Here is a 20,154-nt window from a genome sequence, read left to right on the forward strand (position 1 = left end):
ATGATTGAGTTACACCTAATGGAAGAATTAGCCTCATTTTACAGATGGGGAAACTGAAGCACAGGTAGGTGACTTGACTTGCTCAGGGTCCCAAAGGAAGGCTGTGGTGGACCAGGAAAAAAATCCCAGCTCTTCTGAGTTCTGTTCCCACACCTTCACCATAAGACCAATTTCCCATCTCAACAATAAGCAGTAATTTTTTTATTCTTAAAAGAACACCACACAGCAATGATTCTGTTTTGGGAAAGGAGTGAGACCGAGCTGAGGATAATTAATCTTTGAGGTTCTAAAACTGAGCCCTTGCTTTGGTTCCCAAGAGGGTGCAGTGGGGCAATTTTTGTTCTGTGTCTATACAGCGCCTAGCACAATGAGGTGCTGGTCCATGACTCGGGCTCTGTTATAATAACTGGACCTATAAATTTACTTCTCACAGTTGAGCTCACAATTAAGGTAAGGGAATGTTCACAGAATGACACAGTAACTTATAACAATAAACAAATGGTAATACAATAAGTAACAATGCTCACAATCAAAGAAGACAAGCAATAGATGAAGGATGGGATGAAAAAACACAATACAAATATAATAATATTAATGGTCCCCCTCCATGTAAGCCATTATTAGATGGCTAACTCCTTAGGTGTCACGGGAGACTTGACCATGAGAAAGCATCTGAATGTCTGAGCTATTAAACTCATATTATACTTGAACTGAGTCAAAGGCCATTAACCTAGTCCTGAACTTCTTGTTATCAGCATTGAGTTCCTCTAGCTTTTCCAGCTAAGTCACTTTGTACCTTCTGTTTCAATTTCTCCCCTTGGTAACAGGGAATTGAAACCCTTGTGACGACATTGAAAAAGTCTCGGGCCAGCTGCCGTAAATCAGTATAGCTGAGAACTTGTCCCCAGATGTAATTTCAAACAAGCCCACAGAAAAACACACATTGCAACATAATGATACTTGGCATTTACATTGCAATTTTCAGATAAAGATCTCAGTGTATGTTTTACAAACAACAAATTAACTACTCTCACATTGTGGTCCAATATGTTTTATTGAATCTATTTTAGTCTTACTTTTTAGTCAAAGAATGGAATATCACAAATGACTCCTTACTAATTTCACTGGAGGTGCCATGGATAAAACCCACAGTTAGTAATGGACTAATCCTATATCCATATAGCAAAACCAACGTAATTTTCATTTGCATTATTGGTTGGCTTTTTGCCTTTTGAGTTACAGTCCAGGAATTGTGTAAACCGTTGCCAAACTTGTGAGTGTATGGAAGACACAAATATTAAAAATGAAGGCACTAGAAAGAAGCATTTCACAGTAAGAAAAGTCAGTAAGTCTGAGGAAGCTTGCATATTTCCTCTCTTCCATTGCTTTGGAAACTGCAACACATTAATACAAAACAGTGTCACACTGACGCTTTCCCCTTGTTTTGGGGAGTTTGTATAACACCACCACTGCCTGCTGGAACTTGGCTTTGGAACTTCTTCTTGGTGATTCCCATTTTTCTGCTCTGAGTTTGGTCTCCAAGACTAGATAGCAAGGCCCCAGATTCATCAGGCTGAGTCGCTAATTGCGGGATATGCTTTTTTTCCAAAATGAATTCCTAGTATAAAAAGAGAGGTTTCTTCCATGCAGGCATTCACTCATGGAAGGGCTCCATCCTGCAGCGCTTACTTACACACATAGACCCTTTGATGAAACTAAGCAGCAGTTTTATATACTCTGTCCACAGTGAGATATACTGAGTAAGGGATACAGGATTAGGCTCATTAGCCCCAGGTTAGCAAGGTACTTAAACACATGCCTAACTTAAAGCATGTGAGTATTCTCACTGAAGTCAATGAGCCTATTCATGTGCTTAAGGTTAGCCACATGCTTCAGAATCTGGCTAAACTGGGGGCTTAATCTGTCATTTAAATGGTAAATGCAAATCAATTGTACCAATTCTTTCCAATGACTCCAACACTCAGGATGTAACACACACACACTACACTCTTGTCTGAACTATAAGCGCCTGTTTAAAATTGTCATGCAGAAAAAGCAGGACTGACAATCTAACAGTGTTTCTGGTGAAAACCTGCAAGTACCACATGGTCCAAAACCCCTGCATTGCAATGCAGATAGTATTGGTATTTCAGTAATGGTTCCCAAGACTAGCTGTGCCTGGCACTACTGGTACTGCAGGCTTCTGTGATTCCCCTGCTTTACCTTAACGACAAGCTGCTGTGCTGGTCCCCAGAGCATGACAGCCACCCCGCTCCCATTCAGCAATGTACTCTAACCACCAACGGGCACAATGGCGCCAAGCCCCAATTTCACAACCAAGAACAGGCTAAGTGCTATGGGTGTGCAGTGGAATGGCTGAGAGATAGGGAAATATTATTCCAGTTTTATAGGTGTGGAAACTGAGGCACAGAGCCATTAAGTGACTTGCCTAAAGTCACACAGTGAGTCATTAGGAGAGCTGGGAACGGAACTCAGATCTCCCGATTCCCAGTTCCAGGCTTTAGCGGCTATGCAGTGTGCCCTCTCCCACTGTGTATATAACTAACCTCTACATATGTTGCTAGTACATGCACTACTGCATTTGCTAGAAGGCTCCAGAACATCCATCCTTGAATGAGCCAGACATCAGAGTTGCTTAAATTTTAGCTGCCTATACAATCTGTATTCCCTTAGCAGCAGGCACCCTGCTGTCCTGAGCAGCTTTTCTATTAATGCCACAGCAATGTTTGTTACTTACTTGGATCATGTCCAGCTTTGACAACCATTCCATTTCCTGCAAGGAGCCATAATGCTGCATGTGGCACTGCTCAGCCAGGTTGGCGATAGCTAACAACAAGCTGCCTAGCTCTTGACTCTGCAAAGGCATAAAAGATGTTGGTGAATTTCGCCCCATAGAACACTTTGCGCACAAGTATGCCTGGGATTGCCAACCTGCATGAGGAAACGTCTCTCAAGGCTACTACACAGGAGTTTGGCTGGGTAACAATTCTGCTGTGAGATCTAGCTTCTCCTCAATGTGTGACCCAACTGCACTGCTGCCTATAGTTCTGCCCCCATCTCCTCCTACATCCCTCTCTTGGCCCCTCTGTTCTACCCAAGCTTCTCTCTTCCCTCCTCACTTTGTGCCCTTCTTTGCACAAGGTATAACCCTCAGCCTCAGCAACTGCTAAGAACGACACGGGCCTTTCCATCCTACACCTGAGAATCCCCCTCCTAACTGCTTTTCCGCCCTCCCAGATATCTTCTCCCCCAGGGGGCTAGTCAGATTGGGGTCCCTCCAGATGGCCAGGCTTGCAGAGTTTAGCAATTTTCCCACAAGCTCGTGCTGCCTCCTGCCTGGGCTCTCTGTCATGTCCCAGCCCATGGCACGGCTCCCACTTGCTGTTGTGGCTGCCTCACTTGGTGATGAGAGGCAGCAGCACTGGTGAGAACGTGCTGTGCTAAGTGGTAGCTGTGGGCAGGCAGAGGCCCAGAAGTAGGGCATTGCAGGAGTGCTACCTAAGCATATGAAGGGATGAGTGGGGAAAAGGGGAAACCAGAGGGAGCCCTGGGAGGGGCTAGTGAAGGAGATGGGAGAAAAGGTCAAGAGGGAGAGGGGGAAAACTGGGTAGTAACTCATGGAGTGGGAGGAAGACAGTGCGTCTACAGGACTGGACTGGAAAAATCTCTCTAGGTGTCAGCTGGGGGCTAGGTTGGGAGAAAACTTGTCTGTATGGAGAAAGGATTGTGCCTAAGGCCCTTGACTGAAATCCCCAGTTTAGACAATCAGTGACTAGCCATTTTCACCAGTACAAACTCCTAGAGTAGACAAGAAAAGCTACTTGAAGTTTAAATTCACTACTTGAAACTGGGCTAGACTGCAATGGCCACAGCCTCTTTGCCTGGCAACAGTAGGGGTTTGTAGTGGTGCAGCTATACCAGTGGCTAGTCACTTATGGCTGTAACAGAGGCAAACCTTCAGTGTAAACAAGGCTTGAATCCATCCCTGGAAACCACTGAAGATGTAGTGTTTGGAGCAAGTTGCTGCAGATTTTATGGTAGCTTCTGGCTTTAACATTGTGTTAATGTGCGGGCCTCACCCCTGTGGTGCCTCCTGCTGGTCATCTCCAGGAATTAGCTCTCCAGCCATTGGAGCGCCCTCTGCAGGCTGGTGTCCCACTACCACTTGCTGGCCCCCATGTCCCTCCCAGGACCCCAGTGCCCTGTTAGCTGGGGTGCTGCCCCCTGGCAGTAACCCCACAGTTCTGTGTCTCCCCTTCCCAGGGGGACCCCCACCCATTATCCCCACTTTGCCTCAGTCTTGGCTACTGCCAGTCATCACTTAGCCCTCATTCAACCCCTGGGGGGTTTCCAGGCCAGAGCTCCCCAGCTCCTCTTGCCTTCCTCCAGCCCTGCTTCACTCAGGTACCCTGTCTCCAGCTCCCTGCAGCCAGGCCCATCTCCCACTACAAACTGAAAGAGACTGCTGAGCTCCTGGCTTCCAGACTCTTTATACAAGCCAGCTGGGGCCTGATTGGGGCATGGCCCAGCTGCAGCCATTTCCCAATCAGCCCAGTTTAGTAGCTCCCAGCCACAGCCTTCCCCAAGGGCTATTTTAAGCCCGTCAGGGCAGGAGCGGGGTAACCACCCTGCTACAATTGTCCTTTTGCCCGGAAACCCAATAGGTACAATTGTCCTTTTGCCCGGAAACCCAATAGGTACAATTGTCCTTTTGGAAAGAATTGACGTTTAAGAACCAAGGGCCAAACGCAGAGCTCCTTACTCACACAACGGTCCCGCTGACTAGCCCTGACTTGGAAGTTTAGCCAACAGCAAACAACAAACTAGATGAAAGTAAATGACAAGTTGGAGAGCAAACCAAGAAGAGTGATGAGTTGTGTATCTTAGAACAATGGGCAAGTTAATGAATTCTGGGCCTGATCCTGCTGCCAGCTCCCCCACTTGCCTCCAAGGAAGGTGGATCAGGCCCTGAATGTTTGTAATCTCACTCGTGTGCCAGTCTTTTCAGTTAGGGTATGTGTCTCCTCTGTTTTATCCATAGCTTGTGTTCTGCTGGAAGGAACAGAAGGGGCACTTCTGAACTTACCTGATATCTGAAGTGACCTTTCTCGTGGTTAATACTGACTTCCAGCTGCTTATTTTTCTCCTGTATTCTGTTGCACTTCATCTGAAGCTCAGACAGTTCCCTAATCAGCATCTAGGCAAGGTAAACAAGAATGCCCACTGGGGATGTGCTTTGCACTGCAGGAGTCTACCCTAGTGTCGCTCATTCTCCTAGTGGCTTTCAACTTGAAGGATCCCAAAGCACTTTACAGATTAACAAACGATGTCACTAACAGTGAGTTACACTCGGAGGCAAGTCTTTCCCTGGCCACATGGCTGCACTGGGGGAAGCACAGGCTGGACCTGATCAACAAGTGTTGTATAGGCTACCAGCATGCCCTGCAACCATAACTCTGAAAAAAACTGGGCCATTCCGCTCGCAATTACAGTAATATAAGTCCAAAGCAACTCCAATAGAGCTTGTCCACGTGGGAAGTTACTCTGGAACAACGTAGGGTGCACATTTAAAGAGCAATAACGATTCTGAAGTATTTCAACACTCTTATTCCTGAAGGCGAGTGTCCACAACAGGGAGCAACTCCACAATAGCTATTTTGGGTCAACTTCCTTATGTAGACAAGCCCTCACTCTGGATTTACACTAGGCCAGGTTCCTGGCCTTTGACAGAACAATGCCTCCAGTTGCAACTCAAATGCTACTATGATAGCCACCATCTTGGCCTACAAACAGGGGAATAAACAAGGGTGCCAAAGAGCTGGAACCATAAGTCTTCCCCTTCCCTTGTAGGAGCCTGGCTCTAGCCCTGTTTTTATTAACAGAAAAGGTTAAGTATTATTCACTGAATTAAAAATAAAACACCCACAAAAACTCTTCTCTAGCAAGAATCTCCTTCAGTGGCCACAGTTTATAAGTGTGGGTCTACATTGTGCTAGAAGACCCATGCTGTGGACCATTACTACATAGTCTGCCCTTGGGCCTGCCTGATCCAATAGCCATGGGGCATTCTGATGGGGGATGGAGTACAGAATGTGCCATAGAGATTGACACTACTCATCTGAGAGTAGAAATTTGCCCAAGGTGATCAAGTGATGAGAACGTACATAGTGTTTGTGATCAGCAATATTCCAGAAATCATTGCCCCTTTCAGCAGTTACATATAGACATAGGGTTGCCAATTTTGGTTGGACATATTCCTGGAGGTTTCATCACATGACATAATCTTCAATTAATCTTTAATTCTGGAGACTCCAGGACAGACCTGGAGGGCTCGGGGATGGACCCCAGCTAAGGGTTCAGTGGAAGTTGCTGGTGCTCAGTATTTCACAGAATCAGACCCTGGCTTAACTCTCTTGAACTAACTACTATCTAATATGCCATAAATAACATGCTTGATAACATTACAAGTTTTGTGGTATCATGTTCCCGTTGCAAGGTTTCCAGGTCATGCTGGCTTTTCTCAAAGTCATCTGACAGGGTGATCAAGTTCTTTATCAAGGTCTGGTTTGTAGCAGACAGCGTCTCATGCCGCCTGATGATAGCTCCAATGACAGAATCTGCACCGTACTTCGGATAGTCTGTAGCAGGACACAGGGGAAACACAGCACAAAGGGAAAACAGACTTAGCTCACCATATATTAGAGACGCTTTATTTTCCTTCCTTTTCAAGTTATGTACCGGATCCATTAAGGAACTGAGGATATGTCTACACTGCAATAAAACACCCACAGCTGGCCCATGTCAGCTGACTTGGGCTCGTGGGGCTCAGGCTGGAGCCAGGGCTCTGGATGCTTCCCCTTCACCAGTTCCCAGAGCCTGGGCTCCAGCACTGCCCAAACATCTACGCTGCAATTTTATAGCCCAGCAGCCCAAGCCCACAACAGCTGACATGAGTCAGCCGTGGGTGTTTTATTGCAATGTAGACATACCCCGAGTGACTCGGGGGAGATACCATGTATTTGCAACTCCCACACCTTCCAGGAGGGGCCAATTGCACAATTGGGCCCTGTCCATGCTAAATAAAACTTTTCCATGAAAACTGACTCAATATTGCGAACTGCAAACATTCAAACCTGATGAACTGAGTTAAAATCATGAGATTTTTTTTTAAATATTAAATTTGGAGTTATTTTTAGTTGCCTTCCAGTTTTTGGAGCCTTTAAGGTTCATGTTTTCAATCTTTTCTCCACAACCACAAGAGCCAGAAGTGGATATTTTTAAAATGAAAGCTGAGAGTCTTATGACTTATGAGAGTCAGCTGACTTCAGGAACTGGGATTTCAAGACCAACAAGTATTGCGAGACTCAAAGTAAAGTTGCAAGAGTTGGAAACACTGTAATGGATATCTGAGAAGAAAAAAAAGACTTCTTGTTCTGATAGCATGTAGGCATGTAAGAAAATCTGATGGCTTGAGTGACTTAATTCCATAAAAATGTACCAAGCTTTTGAGCAATTGACACTGTTTTTATTAATGACCTTAGTACAAAAAGTAGGAGTGTGCTAATGAAATTTGCTGATGATACAAGGTTGGGAGGCATCATCACTATAGAGGAGGATTGGAATATTAAAAAGGGAACTCTAGATGACCTTGAAGGCTGAAGTGACAGAAATGGGATGAAATTCAATAGTACAAAGTACAAGGACATGCACTTAGGAGGGTCTTATCGTAAGAATTTCTGTTACAAGCTGGGGGCTCATCAGTTGGAAGTGACAGGAAGAGGAGAGAGACCTGGGTGCATGGATTGATCACAGGATGACTACAAGCCAGCAATGTGATGCAGCTGTGAAAAAGTCAAATGCAATCCTAGGATGTATTACGTATTGCCAGTAGAGACAGAGAAGTATTAATGCCATTATACCAGGTACTGGTGAGACCTCATCTGGAATACTGTGTACACAGTACAGCTCTTGTCACCCATATTCAAGAAAGATGAATTCAAACTGGAACAGATGCAGAGAAGAGCTACTAGGATGACCAGGAGAATGGAGGGCCTGCCTTATGGAAGGAGACTGGAAGAGCTTGGCTTGTTTAGTCTTCCAAAGAGAAGGCTGAAAGGGGATATGAGTGCTCTCAATAACTATACTGAGGTGCAGAGGGATAAATACCAGGGAGTGTGAAGAGCTATTTAAGCTCAAGGACAATGTTGGCACAAGAACAAATTGGTATAAAATAGCCATGAACAAATTCAGGCTGGAATTAGAAGAAAGTTTCTAATCATCAGAAGGGTAAAGTTCTAGAACAATGTCCCAATAGGAGTTGTGAAGAGAAATAACTGGATTAGTTTTAAGAGAGAGCTGGACAAATTCATGAGTATGATTGGATGACAGGCCTGCTTGTGATGGTAAGGGGCAGGGTTCAGCAGCCCCAGTGATCAATTGCAGTTTATGTCTTATGTTCCTAATACCTTATGCTTCAGGGTGTTAATTGCCAACTGCAGGAGTCAGGAAGGAATTTCCACTCCCTCCCACAATGGATTCTGGAGGTTGGGGTTATCTCCTTCCTCTGAAGCATCATGGATGGCCATGACTGGAGAGGGGACACTGGGTGGGGTGGGCCAGGGCTCTGAGGGGGCACCGAGCATTCTCTCTCTCAGGTGCTTGGTGCTCATGTGCTCAGAGTCTAACTGATCGCCACATGTGGGGTCAGGAAAGAATTTCCCCTCAAGTCAAATTGGCAGTAAGCTTGGGGGTTTTCGCTTTCCTTTGCAGCATGTGGGTGCCGGTCATTTGCCAGGATTATCTGGGTCCATGTCACTTAATCAATTCCCTGCCATGGCAGGGGCCTTTGGCATTGGTGCCTTAGTCCCTCCCATTCTCTGCCTGTGGCACACAACAGTCTGATCTCCTGTAGGCTGTAATACTTTGGTCTCATTTCAGTTGTTGGGTTTAGTGTGTGGGTGCTGGGCGGTGTTGGTGGCCTGTGATATACAGGAGATCAGACTAGATGAGCTGGTGGTTCTTTCTGGCCTTAAATTCTATGATTATGTCTCTACAACAATATAATGCAGTCCATTTTAAGAGATGTACTGAAATGTAGCTGCACCTCTCCACCACTGGATGGCACTGGTTCTATTACAGGGACATTTAACTTGTGGGAAGCTTGGTCAGATGCTATAAGAGTTTTTCACAGGACAGAATATTGATATCATATAACAGCAAGAGAATCTAAGTGCAGAATCAGAAGAACCAGGTTCTCCAGCAATAGGATGGGACAAAGGAATTAAGATTTTGTACAAAAAGTAAAATATAGCATAGAAGAGTCCACTTAAAAGAATCTACTCTTAGTCATGAATTCTGAGTCAAGCAGGTGATCGCATCATGCAACTTGACCGTGTTGTGAAGGGAAGCTGGTAACTTTCCATGGCTCAGGTTCTGAATGTTGCTAAGAGATGAATAATCTATATAGACTTAACACCTGACTAGATGTTAAATGGCTGTCAGAAGAGATACCTATGATAATCTGATTACCTTTTAATGAACAATTATCACTTCAGCCTTGAGTCTGGGCTCGAGAATCAAGACCTGACATACTCGAAAGAACTCAGATGGATGTTTTGATGCATTTAAGCAAATTCTTATTCTATGAGGAATGTGCAAGTAACAAGGCAGAATCTGAGTTTTGGAAAAATTAATTAAGTAGCTGATCCTTTATCTGATATGCAAATAACAAGCTGCACTGTATTTACTTCTGATAGGAATAAACTGAAAGATAAACCACATATTTTAAAACTAGAAGAGCTTATATCAGCCAAAATATCACTCCTGTAAGCTAAAACAGGGTTTCTCAGCTTTTCGGGTTGGTGACCCCCAAGTCAAAAGCAAAAATGTTCATGGTATCAGTGATAAACTCTATAGGTTTATCATTATTTGTGCTTTGAGATGTTGCCAGAGAATGCTTACCCTTAGAGGGTAAGAGTGTGTGAGGAGTGGAGGAGAAAGAGTTCCTTTACTTTATATTGTAATAAAATATTTAATGCTTCCCTCTACTTCACCCACCCCCTGATTATCTTTCATGACCTTGCGACCTTTGGGTTGCAACTCACAGGTTGAGAAACACTGAGTGAGAAGTTAGTCTGGAGCATCTTCTAGTGACTCCAATTGTTTAATAAATAGGGAAGGATAAATGGTCTGGGCCAAGGATGCCTAAAAGATCCCCAGAAGCTTTGGCAGGAGTCATCTGTGGATCATCACTCTACTGCTGAGCACAATGGATCTGCCCACTACAAGGATAAAGTTTAGCTTTCTTGGGGGGCTGGTCCATGGCTGTGGAACAAACACCCATGGGAGCTAAGAACTGCCTGAAACCTGTTCTATTCCAAGGATAAGCTGTATGTCGGACTTTTCTTTCCATAGCAAACATGCAGGGCAGAGCAGAAATAAAGTACCGATGACTAGGCTACGTGGCCAGGTGACAGGAGCAAAATGAGTCAGTGAAAGTTACTATTATTACACTTAAGGAGACCGCAGATGCAGTATAAGAGCACTTACTGTCAGGCAATTGGTCAATGACTTTCAGTAGGAAATCCTCATAGACTTTTTGCTTGGCTACCTTCTTCTGCAGCTTCTGTTGTCTGTAAAAATGCAGCAAGAAATATGTAGAGTTTAATAAAAACCAATGAGAACACGAGGAGCTAATTACATGAATCCCCTGTGTCAATTATGGCTTCTTGTCACACTTGCACTACTCAAGGGAAATGTGAATAATGGTGTAAGTATGTTGCATATAAATGACACAGAATCCTTCATCAGATCCAAAAGTGTCCAATCAGTTCAGCCTCCCAACACCGTGCAGAAGTTAGTGTTGTTAGAATAGCATTACTGGACTATTATAGTCATAGTGTGTTTTCATAAAAGAGTAAACTGAAGCAATGAGAAGTTAAGTGACTTGCCCACGATTATCTAGCTAGTCTGTGACAAAGCCAAGAACCCAACACTCTTGGGACCTTATACCAATAAAGTCAATGGGAATTTTGTCAATAACTAATGAGACTAGGACTCTAGTGGCCTGCTTGAATCACGGGACCATCCCATCTATCCTGGGGAGGAGTGACTGAAAAAGATTTGGGGGTCGTGGAGAGTAATCAGCTGAACATGAGCTCCCAGCACGATGTGGTGGCCAAAACAGCTAATGTGATCCTGGGATGCATATAGAAGGGAATCTCATGTAGGGGTAGAGGAGTTATTTTACTTCTGGTTTTGGCACTTGTGCAACCACTGATAGAACACCGTGTCCAGTTCTGAGGGCCACAATTCAAGAAGGATGTTGATAAATTGGAGAGGGTTCAGAGAAGAGCCACAAGAATGATTAAAGGATTAGAAGACATGCCTTATGGTGATTGAGCTCTTTAAGTACATCTGCACAGCAGCTAGACATCCGCAGCTGGCCCATGCCAGCTGACTTGGCTCGTGGCGGGGCTCAGGCTGTGGGGCTATTTCACTACTGTTTAGAAGTCGGGGCTCAGGCTGGAGCCCAGGCTCTAGGACTTTGCGAGGTGGTAGCCCAGAAGTCTACACAGCAATGAAGCAGCCCAAGCCCTGTGAGCCCAAGTCAGCTGGCATCGGGCAGTTGCAGGTTTTTCTTTGCTATGTAGACATACCCTTTATGTTTATCTATTTAGCTTAACAAAGAAAAGGTGAAGGGTTGACTTGATTACAGTCTGTAAGTACCTACATAAAGAACAAATATTTAACAGTGGGCTCTTCAGTCTAGCGGAGAAAGTTATAACACAATCCAATGGCCGGAAGCTGAAGCTAGAAAAATTCAGTCTGGAAATAAGGTATGAATTTATAATGATGAGAGTGTAGTTAGCCATTGGAACAATTTACCAAAAGTCGTGGTGGATTCTCCATCACTGACAATTTTTAAATCCAGATTGGATGTTTTAGATGTGCTTTAGGAATTAGTTTGGGGAAGTTTTCGGGCTTATGCTATACAGGACATCACACTAGAGGATCAGAATGGTCTCTTCTGGTCTCGGAATATATGATGCTAGGCCTGGATGACAGGGGGTGGATCACTCAATACTTGCCCTATTCTGTTCATTCCCTCTGAAGCATCTGGCACTGGCCACTGTCAGAAGACATGATACTAGGGTAGATGGACCTTTGGTCTGACTCAGTATGGCTGTTCTTGTGTTCTTTTGAATCAAACCATAACAAACTTTTTTCCCCCATAGCCACAAGTTTTATCTTCTGATGGTAAAAAGCAAAAAAGAACAGTCTTGTTAAGGCCCAGAAGATTTGGATTCTATTCCTGCCTCTCACACAGACTTCCTGTGCAAAGCCCTTTGTCTCTCTAATCTGTAAAATGAAATGTGTGCTCTGTGGAAAGCTGGACCTAAATTCACCATCAAGGTCCTGAATTGTTCAGGGATTTAGTGTGGTAATTCTGTACCAGCTCCATTAAAAGTGGAGGGTTTGGATTAATTAAATAGGTGTTATTTATTTTATATTAAATTCCATGTTTTTAATATTATTGCCCTGTTCTCAGTTTCTGGTGGAAGCCTTACGAGCTTCAGAACCTGTACAAGTTATTCAGTGAAGTTAGCCTAAGCTTACTGGGCAGGGATTGCCATTTCGTTCTGTGTTTGTGCAGTGACTAGCACAATGGGGCCTTGATCTAAGACTGGGGCTCCTAGGTGCTACCACAGTATAAACAATAAATAGTAATGTTTGCAAGCTGTCCACAAGTGGAGCATGACTTTTACACGTTTCCTGTTCATAGTTGTCTCACTAACATTTTTTGCAAACAAATTCCAGCCTGAGTGTGTGTAACTAAGTGGCTGCAGCAAACATTCTATCTTCATCTTTCAATACGCAAGCTGTGTTACATGGTATTGCTTCTGTTCCCTGATTGGATGACCCTTATCAACTACTACTTCTGATATCACTCAGAAGCAAATCAAAGAGATGTGAATTTGCAAAATGTTCACAAATATTTGTCTTGACTAATCATCCCTTTTTAACTAAAGTGCCTACGGAGTAGAATGTAGCCAAAGCAGCATAGAATAAATGTAAGAGTACATGGGAGAGAGGAAAGTTTGGCCAAAGGCCCCATGGAAAATTCAGATCTTATGAAACATGCTGTTTGATTTTGATTGTTGAATGTCTTTTTGATTGTTGTTATTAAGCAGACATGGGACCAACCTACAGAGTTATTAGGAAGAGACATCTATGGGAGATTCAATTATTAGAAATATAGATTGCTAGGTTTATGATGACTGGAAGAACCGCATGGTGAATTGCCTGCCGGGTGTGAAGTTGCGGACCTCTCAAAACATCTAGATAGATTTATCTGCAGCACTGGGGAGGAGCCAGTGGTCGTGGTACATGTAGGAACCAATGACACAGGGAAAAGTAGGAGAGAGGTCCAAGCAGTCAAATTGAGGGTGATAGATAAGAGATTAAAGTCCAGGACCTCCGTGGTAGCATTCTCTGAAATGCTTCCAGTTCCACATGCAGGGCCAGTTAGACAGGCAGAACTGCAGACTCTCACTGCATGAATAAGATAACGGTGTTGAGAAGAGGGATTTAGGTTTATTAGGAATTGGGGAACCTTTTGGGGAAGAAGAAGCCTATAGAGGAAGGATGGGCTCCACCTAAATCAAAATGGAACCAGATTGCTGGCATCTAAAATTTAAAAGATTATAAAGAAGTTTTTAAACTAAGGGCTGGGGAAAAGTCAACGGGTTAAGAGGAGCGCACATTTCGGAAGAGACATCCCTCTGAGGAGGATTTATTAAAAGGAACACTCTATAGCCTCTTAAAGAGGAGAGAAAAGAAGTTGAAACAGTCAGATGAGAAAGAGTCCCATTCAGTTACATCACATGAAAGCAGAAAACTAAATATTGACAAATTTTATAAGTGCTTATATACAAATGCTACAAGTCTAAATATTAAGATGGATGAACTTGAGTGTCTGGTATTAAATGAGGAAATTGATATATTAGGCATCACAGAAAGGCGATGAAACCATGATAAGCAATGGGACACAGTAATACCAGGATACAAAATATACAGGAATGACAGAGTGGCCCTATATGTGAAAGCACAGAGTCAAATATGTATAAATCTTAAATGAATCAAACTGTACCATCCAATCTCTATGGATAGAAATTCCATATTGAATAAATAGCAGTAAGAATATGCTGCCAACCACCAGACCAGGATGGTGATAGTGATTGTGAAATGATCAGGGAGACTAGATAGGGTATAATAACAGAAAACCCAGTAATGCTATGGGATTTCAAATATCCCCATATTGATTGGGACCATGTCACCTCAGGACGGGGATACAGAGATAAAATTTCTAGACACCATTAACGACTGCTTCTTACAGCAGGAGATCCTGGGACTCATAAGGAGAGAAATAATTCTTGATTTAGTACTAAGTGGAGCCCAGGATCTGGTTCAAGAGATGAATATAGATGAACTTCTCAATAATAGCTACCATAATTACATTACATCTAACATCCTTGTGGGAGAGAAATACCAAAGAAATCCACCAGTGTGGCATTTAACTTCTAAAAGGGGAACTACGCAAAAATAAGGATGCTAGTTAAACAGAAATTAAAAGGAACAGTTACAAGAGTGAAATGTTTGAAAACTGCATGGAGACTATTTAAAAACACCATAATAAAGGCTCAAACTAAATGTTTGCCTAAATTAAACAAAAACAAAACAGCAAGAGGACCAAAATAATGCCACTATGGCTAAACAGATAAAAGAGGCAGAGACAAAAAGACACCCTTTAAAACTGGAAGCCAATCCTACTGAGGAAAATAGAAAGGAGCATAAATTCTGGCAAGTCAAGTGTGAAAGTACAATTAGGCAGGCCAAAAAAATAATCTGAAGAGCAACTAGCAAAATACACAAAATCTCACAGCATTTTTTTTAATTGCATCAGAAGCAAGAAGCCTGCCAAACAATCACTGGGACCACTGGATGACTGAGGTGCTAAAAGAGCACCCAAGAAAGGCAAGGCCATTGTGGAGAAGCTAAATCAATTCTTTGCATCAGTCTTCACTGGTATCCTTCAGAGGATATGGTGGAGATTCTCACACCAAAGCCATTCTTTTTAGGTGACAAACCTAAGGAACTGTCCCAAACTGAGGTATTAATAGAGGAGTTTGGGGAACAAATTGAAAAATCAAACAGTAATACATCACCAGGATCAGATGGTATTCACCCAAGAGTTCTGGAGGAACTTAAATATGAAATTGCAGAACTACTAACTGTGGTATGTAACCTATCACTGAAATCAGCCTCTTTACCAGATGACTTGAGAATATCTAATGTAATGCCAATTTTTAAAAAAGGCTCCAGAGATGATCCTGGCAATTATGGGCTGGTGAGCCTAACTTCAGCACCTGGACAATTGGTTGAAACTACAGTAAAGAACAGAATTATCAGACACACAGATGAACACAGTATGTTGGGGAAGAGTCAACTCAGCTTTTGTAAAAGGAAATGATGCCTCACCAATCTGTTAGAATTCTTTGAAGGTGTCAACAAACATGTAAACTAGGGTGATCAAGTGGATATAGCGTACTTGTACTTTCAGAAAGCCTTTGACAAGGTCCCTCAAGTAAGGAGTCATGGGATAAGAGGGAAGATCCTCTCATAGATCAGTAACTGGTTAAAAGATAGGAAACAAAGGGTAGGAATAAATGGTCAGTTTTCACAGAGAAAAGAGGTAAATAGTGGTCTCCCCCAGGGATTTATACTGGGAACAGAACTATTCAACATATTCATAAATTATCTGAAAAAAAGGGGTAAACAGTGAGAAGCAGGGATCTTAGAAATCCGTTTGCCATGGAAAAAACAAGGAACAACATGGAATTTCCATTTTTACAGAGATTCTTTAGTTGTTACATTTTGTGAAAAAATAAAAATATATACAGTGGAACCCTGATTATCTGATCTAACTGGAACTGGGGTCAGATCAGATAATAAAAAATGTGGATAGTCAGGACAATGGGCCAAGCCCCGATTGGCGGGCTTGGGCTGTCAGCCCAAAAACTGTAAATATATCAATAAAACTTTGTGTTCAACTGATACCTATATATATTATGGCTAGGGAAACTAAAGTTCAGTGTTTCATTTTAATTGAGGAAAAACACAGATTTTCATATTTTTTTTTGTCAGAGATTTTTTTTTTTTAATCACGGAAAGCTAGGATCCCTGGTAAGAAGTCAAAGATTGCAGATGATAAAAAAGTTACTCATGATAGTTAAATCCAAAGCTGACCGGATCTCACAAAACTGGGTGACTTGACAACAAAATGGCAGATGAAATTCAGTGCTGATAAATGCAAAGTAGTGCACATTGGAAAACATAATCCCAGCTATGCATACAAAACAATGGGGTCTAAGTTAGCTGTTACCACTCAAGAAAGAGACCTTGGAGCATTGTGGATAGTACTCTGAAAACATTTGCTCAATGTACAGTGGCAGTCTAAAAAGCTAACTGAATGTTAGGAACCATTAAGAAAGGGACAGAAAATAAAACAGAAAATATCAAAATGCCACTATATAAAGCCATTATACACCCACACCTTGAATAGTATGTGCAGTTCTGGTCAGCCCATCTCAAAAAGATGTATTAGAATTGGAAAAAATATAGGGAAGGGAAAAATGATTAGAGGTATGGATTAGCTTTCATATGAGGAGAGATTAAAAAGCCTGAGACTGTTCATCTTAGAAAGAGACTAAGGGGGGGATTTTAGAGAAGGTCTACAAAATCATGAATGTTGTGGAGAAATTGAATAAGGAAATGTTATTTACCCCTTCACATAGCACAAAAACCAGGGGTCACCTAATGAAATGAATAGGCACCAGGTTTAAAACAAACAAAAGGAAGTACTTCTTCATAAAACGCACAGTAAACCTGGGGCTGTTACCAGGGGAGGTTGTGAAGGCCAAAAGTATAATTGGGTAAAAAAGGAATTAGATAAATTCATGGAGGCTAGGTCCACCAATGGCTAGCCAAGATGGTCAGGGATGCAACCCCATACTCTGGGTGTCCCAAAATCTCTGACTGCCAGAAGCTGGGACTGGAAGACAGGGCATGGATCGCTCACTAATTACCCTGTTCTGTTCATTCCCTCTGAAGCATCTGGCAATGGCATCAGAAGACAAAATTTTGGGCTAGATGAACAATTGATCTGACCCAGTATGACTATTCTTATGTTCTTAAAGTTCTGGACTTTCTGATTTAAGCTTTCACAAAATGTATACATGTTCAAATCTGGGGGTTTAGCTCTGTTCTGAAGGTTTTACCATTCCATACATTGCATGGAATGTAAGTTATCAACCTGAGAAATCTGAAACTGAGTTGATCCTGCTAGTATTTGAACTTTCAGGGTCTAGATTACTACAATGCAAACCTGAAGTTTAGGTTTCTAAGCCACAAACACAGGTTAGAAAGACACATGCAAAACGATATAGTAAAACTCTTTAAGTGGGTGATGGAACATGAACTTTTTAGATAACCTAGATGAGTCTGTTGCATACCTGACTTTGAGTTTTTCAAGTTCTGCTACCAATTTATCTATCTCCCTCTGTTTTATTTCATTCATTTTTACTTCTGCTTGGTATTTCTGGAGTGCACGCCTCCTCTTCACATCACTTTCTTTAAGAAACTTGTCAAATTTAAGAGCTTGATTCCTGCTCTGGCAAAAAAAAAGAAAAGAAAAAAAAGATGACATATTTAATAAATCAGGGCAACACTCCATTCAGGGAAGGGACTTTGTACAAAATCAATGAAATGTGTGCATGTTCTGCTTGCTGATCCTTGTTAAACTGAAGTTTTACAAATCTACAAAGACCTAGGTTTGTTTCCATTTATATTCCTGTAGGATGAAGAATCAGGTCCCCACTAGGTACCTGACACCAACTTTTGGGTCACTGCTGAATTTAGCCCTACATGTTTTACTGCATAAGCAGAGGGGAACACTGTCAGTCTATAGAGGCCTTCAGGATCAACCCAATGCTGATGGAGGAATCTGAAAGTCATTCTTATCACTGTGAGTATGATCAGACAAAGAGAGCGAAGAAGAGCACACTGCTCTCACTTGGGAAAAAGCGTACCAGGCTGCAGCTCTTGCCTGCTCCAACATGACTCTGCCAAGCACTCAAATGCACCATTGACTGCACTGCACCAGGCCCAGAAGCAAGTGTGCAGATATGGAAACCACCAGAGCAGAGTCCTGGGAATGTGAAAAGACCAGGACTAACTCCTCAGGGACCCTAAGTGCTCTCTTATCATAACACAGATGGGAAATGATGCTTACATCCTGCTGCTTTTTGGCAAATTGTGCTCTCCGCTGAGCCACAGCTTCCATCCGCTCTTTAAATTCCTGCCTCTTAGCAATCAGCTCTGCCGTGACACGATCAACTTCAACCTCTTTCTTCAGAACCAAGGTTTTTTGCAAAGAGTTTGCATCAGTCTCAAGAATCTTGCTGGGGGCCTACAAGTGGAAGTGGGTTTTCAAATCAATAGAGGCACATAAATTCCTGTGACGTTCCCATGGGTCTCGCATAAAAACAAATTTGATGCATCATTACTTTTTGTCTTAAAGTACTAATCGACATAATCATTTTTAATCCCTTGCCCTCAAGGTACGGATTAAAATAAGAAAACAAGGATTCAAACAAGAACATGAATGCTGCAGTTTTAAGGCCAAGTCCCGATCCTATTAAGGCAAATGACAGAGCTCCCCTTGACTGCACTGAGAGCAGACAGTGGCCCAGAGCTCTCAACCTGCCAAATGTGACCACGGTGTGAGAAAAGAATTCATACAGAGGGACATAAGCTATATATCAGTGCAGGGGCTTAATATCAGCTGGGCTGTATTTATTTCCTCACAGGCAACATTTTCTACAATCCAGTCTTGATGGTTATGCAATGCACACAAGACCTGATTCTCCTCGGGCGTAACTCAAGAATAACTCCATTTTGGTTAATGGAATTAGACTGGGGTAAATGAGAGAAGAATCAGAATTTACCATGTTGGATAAGATGCTTCAGAAGATGGTGTTAAGATGTGACAGGACATTCCAACTATAAAGAAGTGATTAGCAGGTGTCACTAAACCCTCAGGAGGTTTTGTCTTTGACTTTTTCTTAGCCCAGTCCTGACGCCCTTACTAAAAGCCTGCTCTACTTTCTGCTGAGGTCCACAGCAAGGTTCCCATTCAGGTCAGTGGGAGTCTTCCTAACTAAAGATGTCAGGATTGGGCCCATGGTAGTTGGAAGCTTGAAGCTGAAATTTATTTCCTTATCAGAATATATTTTTCCTGCTTGGTGCCCACACTGGTTTGTTAATGCTCTTTGTTAAGTGGCCTCTCGTATTTGTGTGGGTATGAAAAAGAGCACTGAGGTGTTTTTGCAAAAGAAATCCCCCATATAAAGAATGACGTGGCTTGGTCAGGGTTGAGAGGCCCACAGCTGAACAGAGCTCTTGTATGAGCTGTCTGCAGCATCCTTTCAAGGAACTTTCTGCAACTATGTCATCACATTACCTCAGCAACTGATATGTGGCGCTGAGGTAATTTTCCTGAGGAAAAGGGTTCCATGGTCTCACCTACAGAGCCGTCCTTAGGATTTATGGGGCTTTACGCAGCATTTTTAAACTGGTGCCCCTATGCTGGCATATTTGGCTTTGTGAATACTGGTGCCCCTATACTGGTGCATCTATGCCAGTGCAACTGGTTCCTCTGTGAATACGGCCCCTGCCTTCTGCCTAGGAAGGAGACTGCAGCGTGCACTGGGTGTGCGGGAGCCGACCTGCTCTTACCTGCTGTCCCGGTCATAGATGTGGACTCCGTGGGTGGGTGCTCTGGGACTGGAGCACCCATGGGGAACTGGCACCACGCTCTTCCCCTCAACCCTCCTCCCCCCACGCCTATCGCGCACCAGTGGCCTGGCGCTTACCAACTCCTCCCCCTCCCTCCCAGTGCTTCTGGAGTGCCGTGAACAGCTGATTTGTGGCATTCAAGCTCCGGGAGGGAAGGGAAGGAGCGGGAATGGGGCACATTCAGGGAAGGAGGCGGGGAAGAGGCGAAACGGGGAT

General features: G+C 43.1%; 1 protein-coding gene across 3 annotated transcripts in view; it reads right to left on the reverse strand.

Annotated features, from left to right (window-relative positions):
- CCDC197 (coiled-coil domain containing 197) overlaps positions 1 to 20,154 on the reverse strand; it is a 42,169-nt gene that overhangs the window by 11,534 nt on the left and 10,481 nt on the right. For 2 of the 3 annotated variants that reach the window (XM_045015281.1, XM_045015282.1), the window contains exons 4-10: positions 18,374 to 18,550; positions 17,595 to 17,752; positions 10,570 to 10,652; positions 6,487 to 6,659; positions 5,108 to 5,218; positions 2,759 to 2,875; positions 206 to 1,618 (exon numbers count right to left, since the gene is read on the reverse strand). In XM_045015281.1, the coding sequence (XP_044871216.1) occupies positions 1,421 to 1,618; positions 2,759 to 2,875; positions 5,108 to 5,218; positions 6,487 to 6,659; positions 10,570 to 10,652; positions 17,595 to 17,752; positions 18,374 to 18,550 (1,017 nt within the window). In that variant the 3' untranslated portion in view covers positions 206 to 1,420. Of the gene's footprint in view, positions 1 to 205; positions 1,619 to 2,758; positions 2,876 to 5,107; positions 5,219 to 6,486; positions 6,660 to 10,569; positions 10,653 to 17,594; positions 17,753 to 18,373; positions 18,551 to 20,154 lie in introns of those variants that run through there. The other variant, XM_045015283.1, reaches the window with a different exon arrangement.

Source organism: Mauremys mutica, chromosome 4 (assembly GCF_020497125.1).
Source record: "Mauremys mutica isolate MM-2020 ecotype Southern chromosome 4, ASM2049712v1, whole genome shotgun sequence".
Classification (NCBI taxonomy): domain Eukaryota; kingdom Metazoa; phylum Chordata; order Testudines; family Geoemydidae; genus Mauremys; species Mauremys mutica.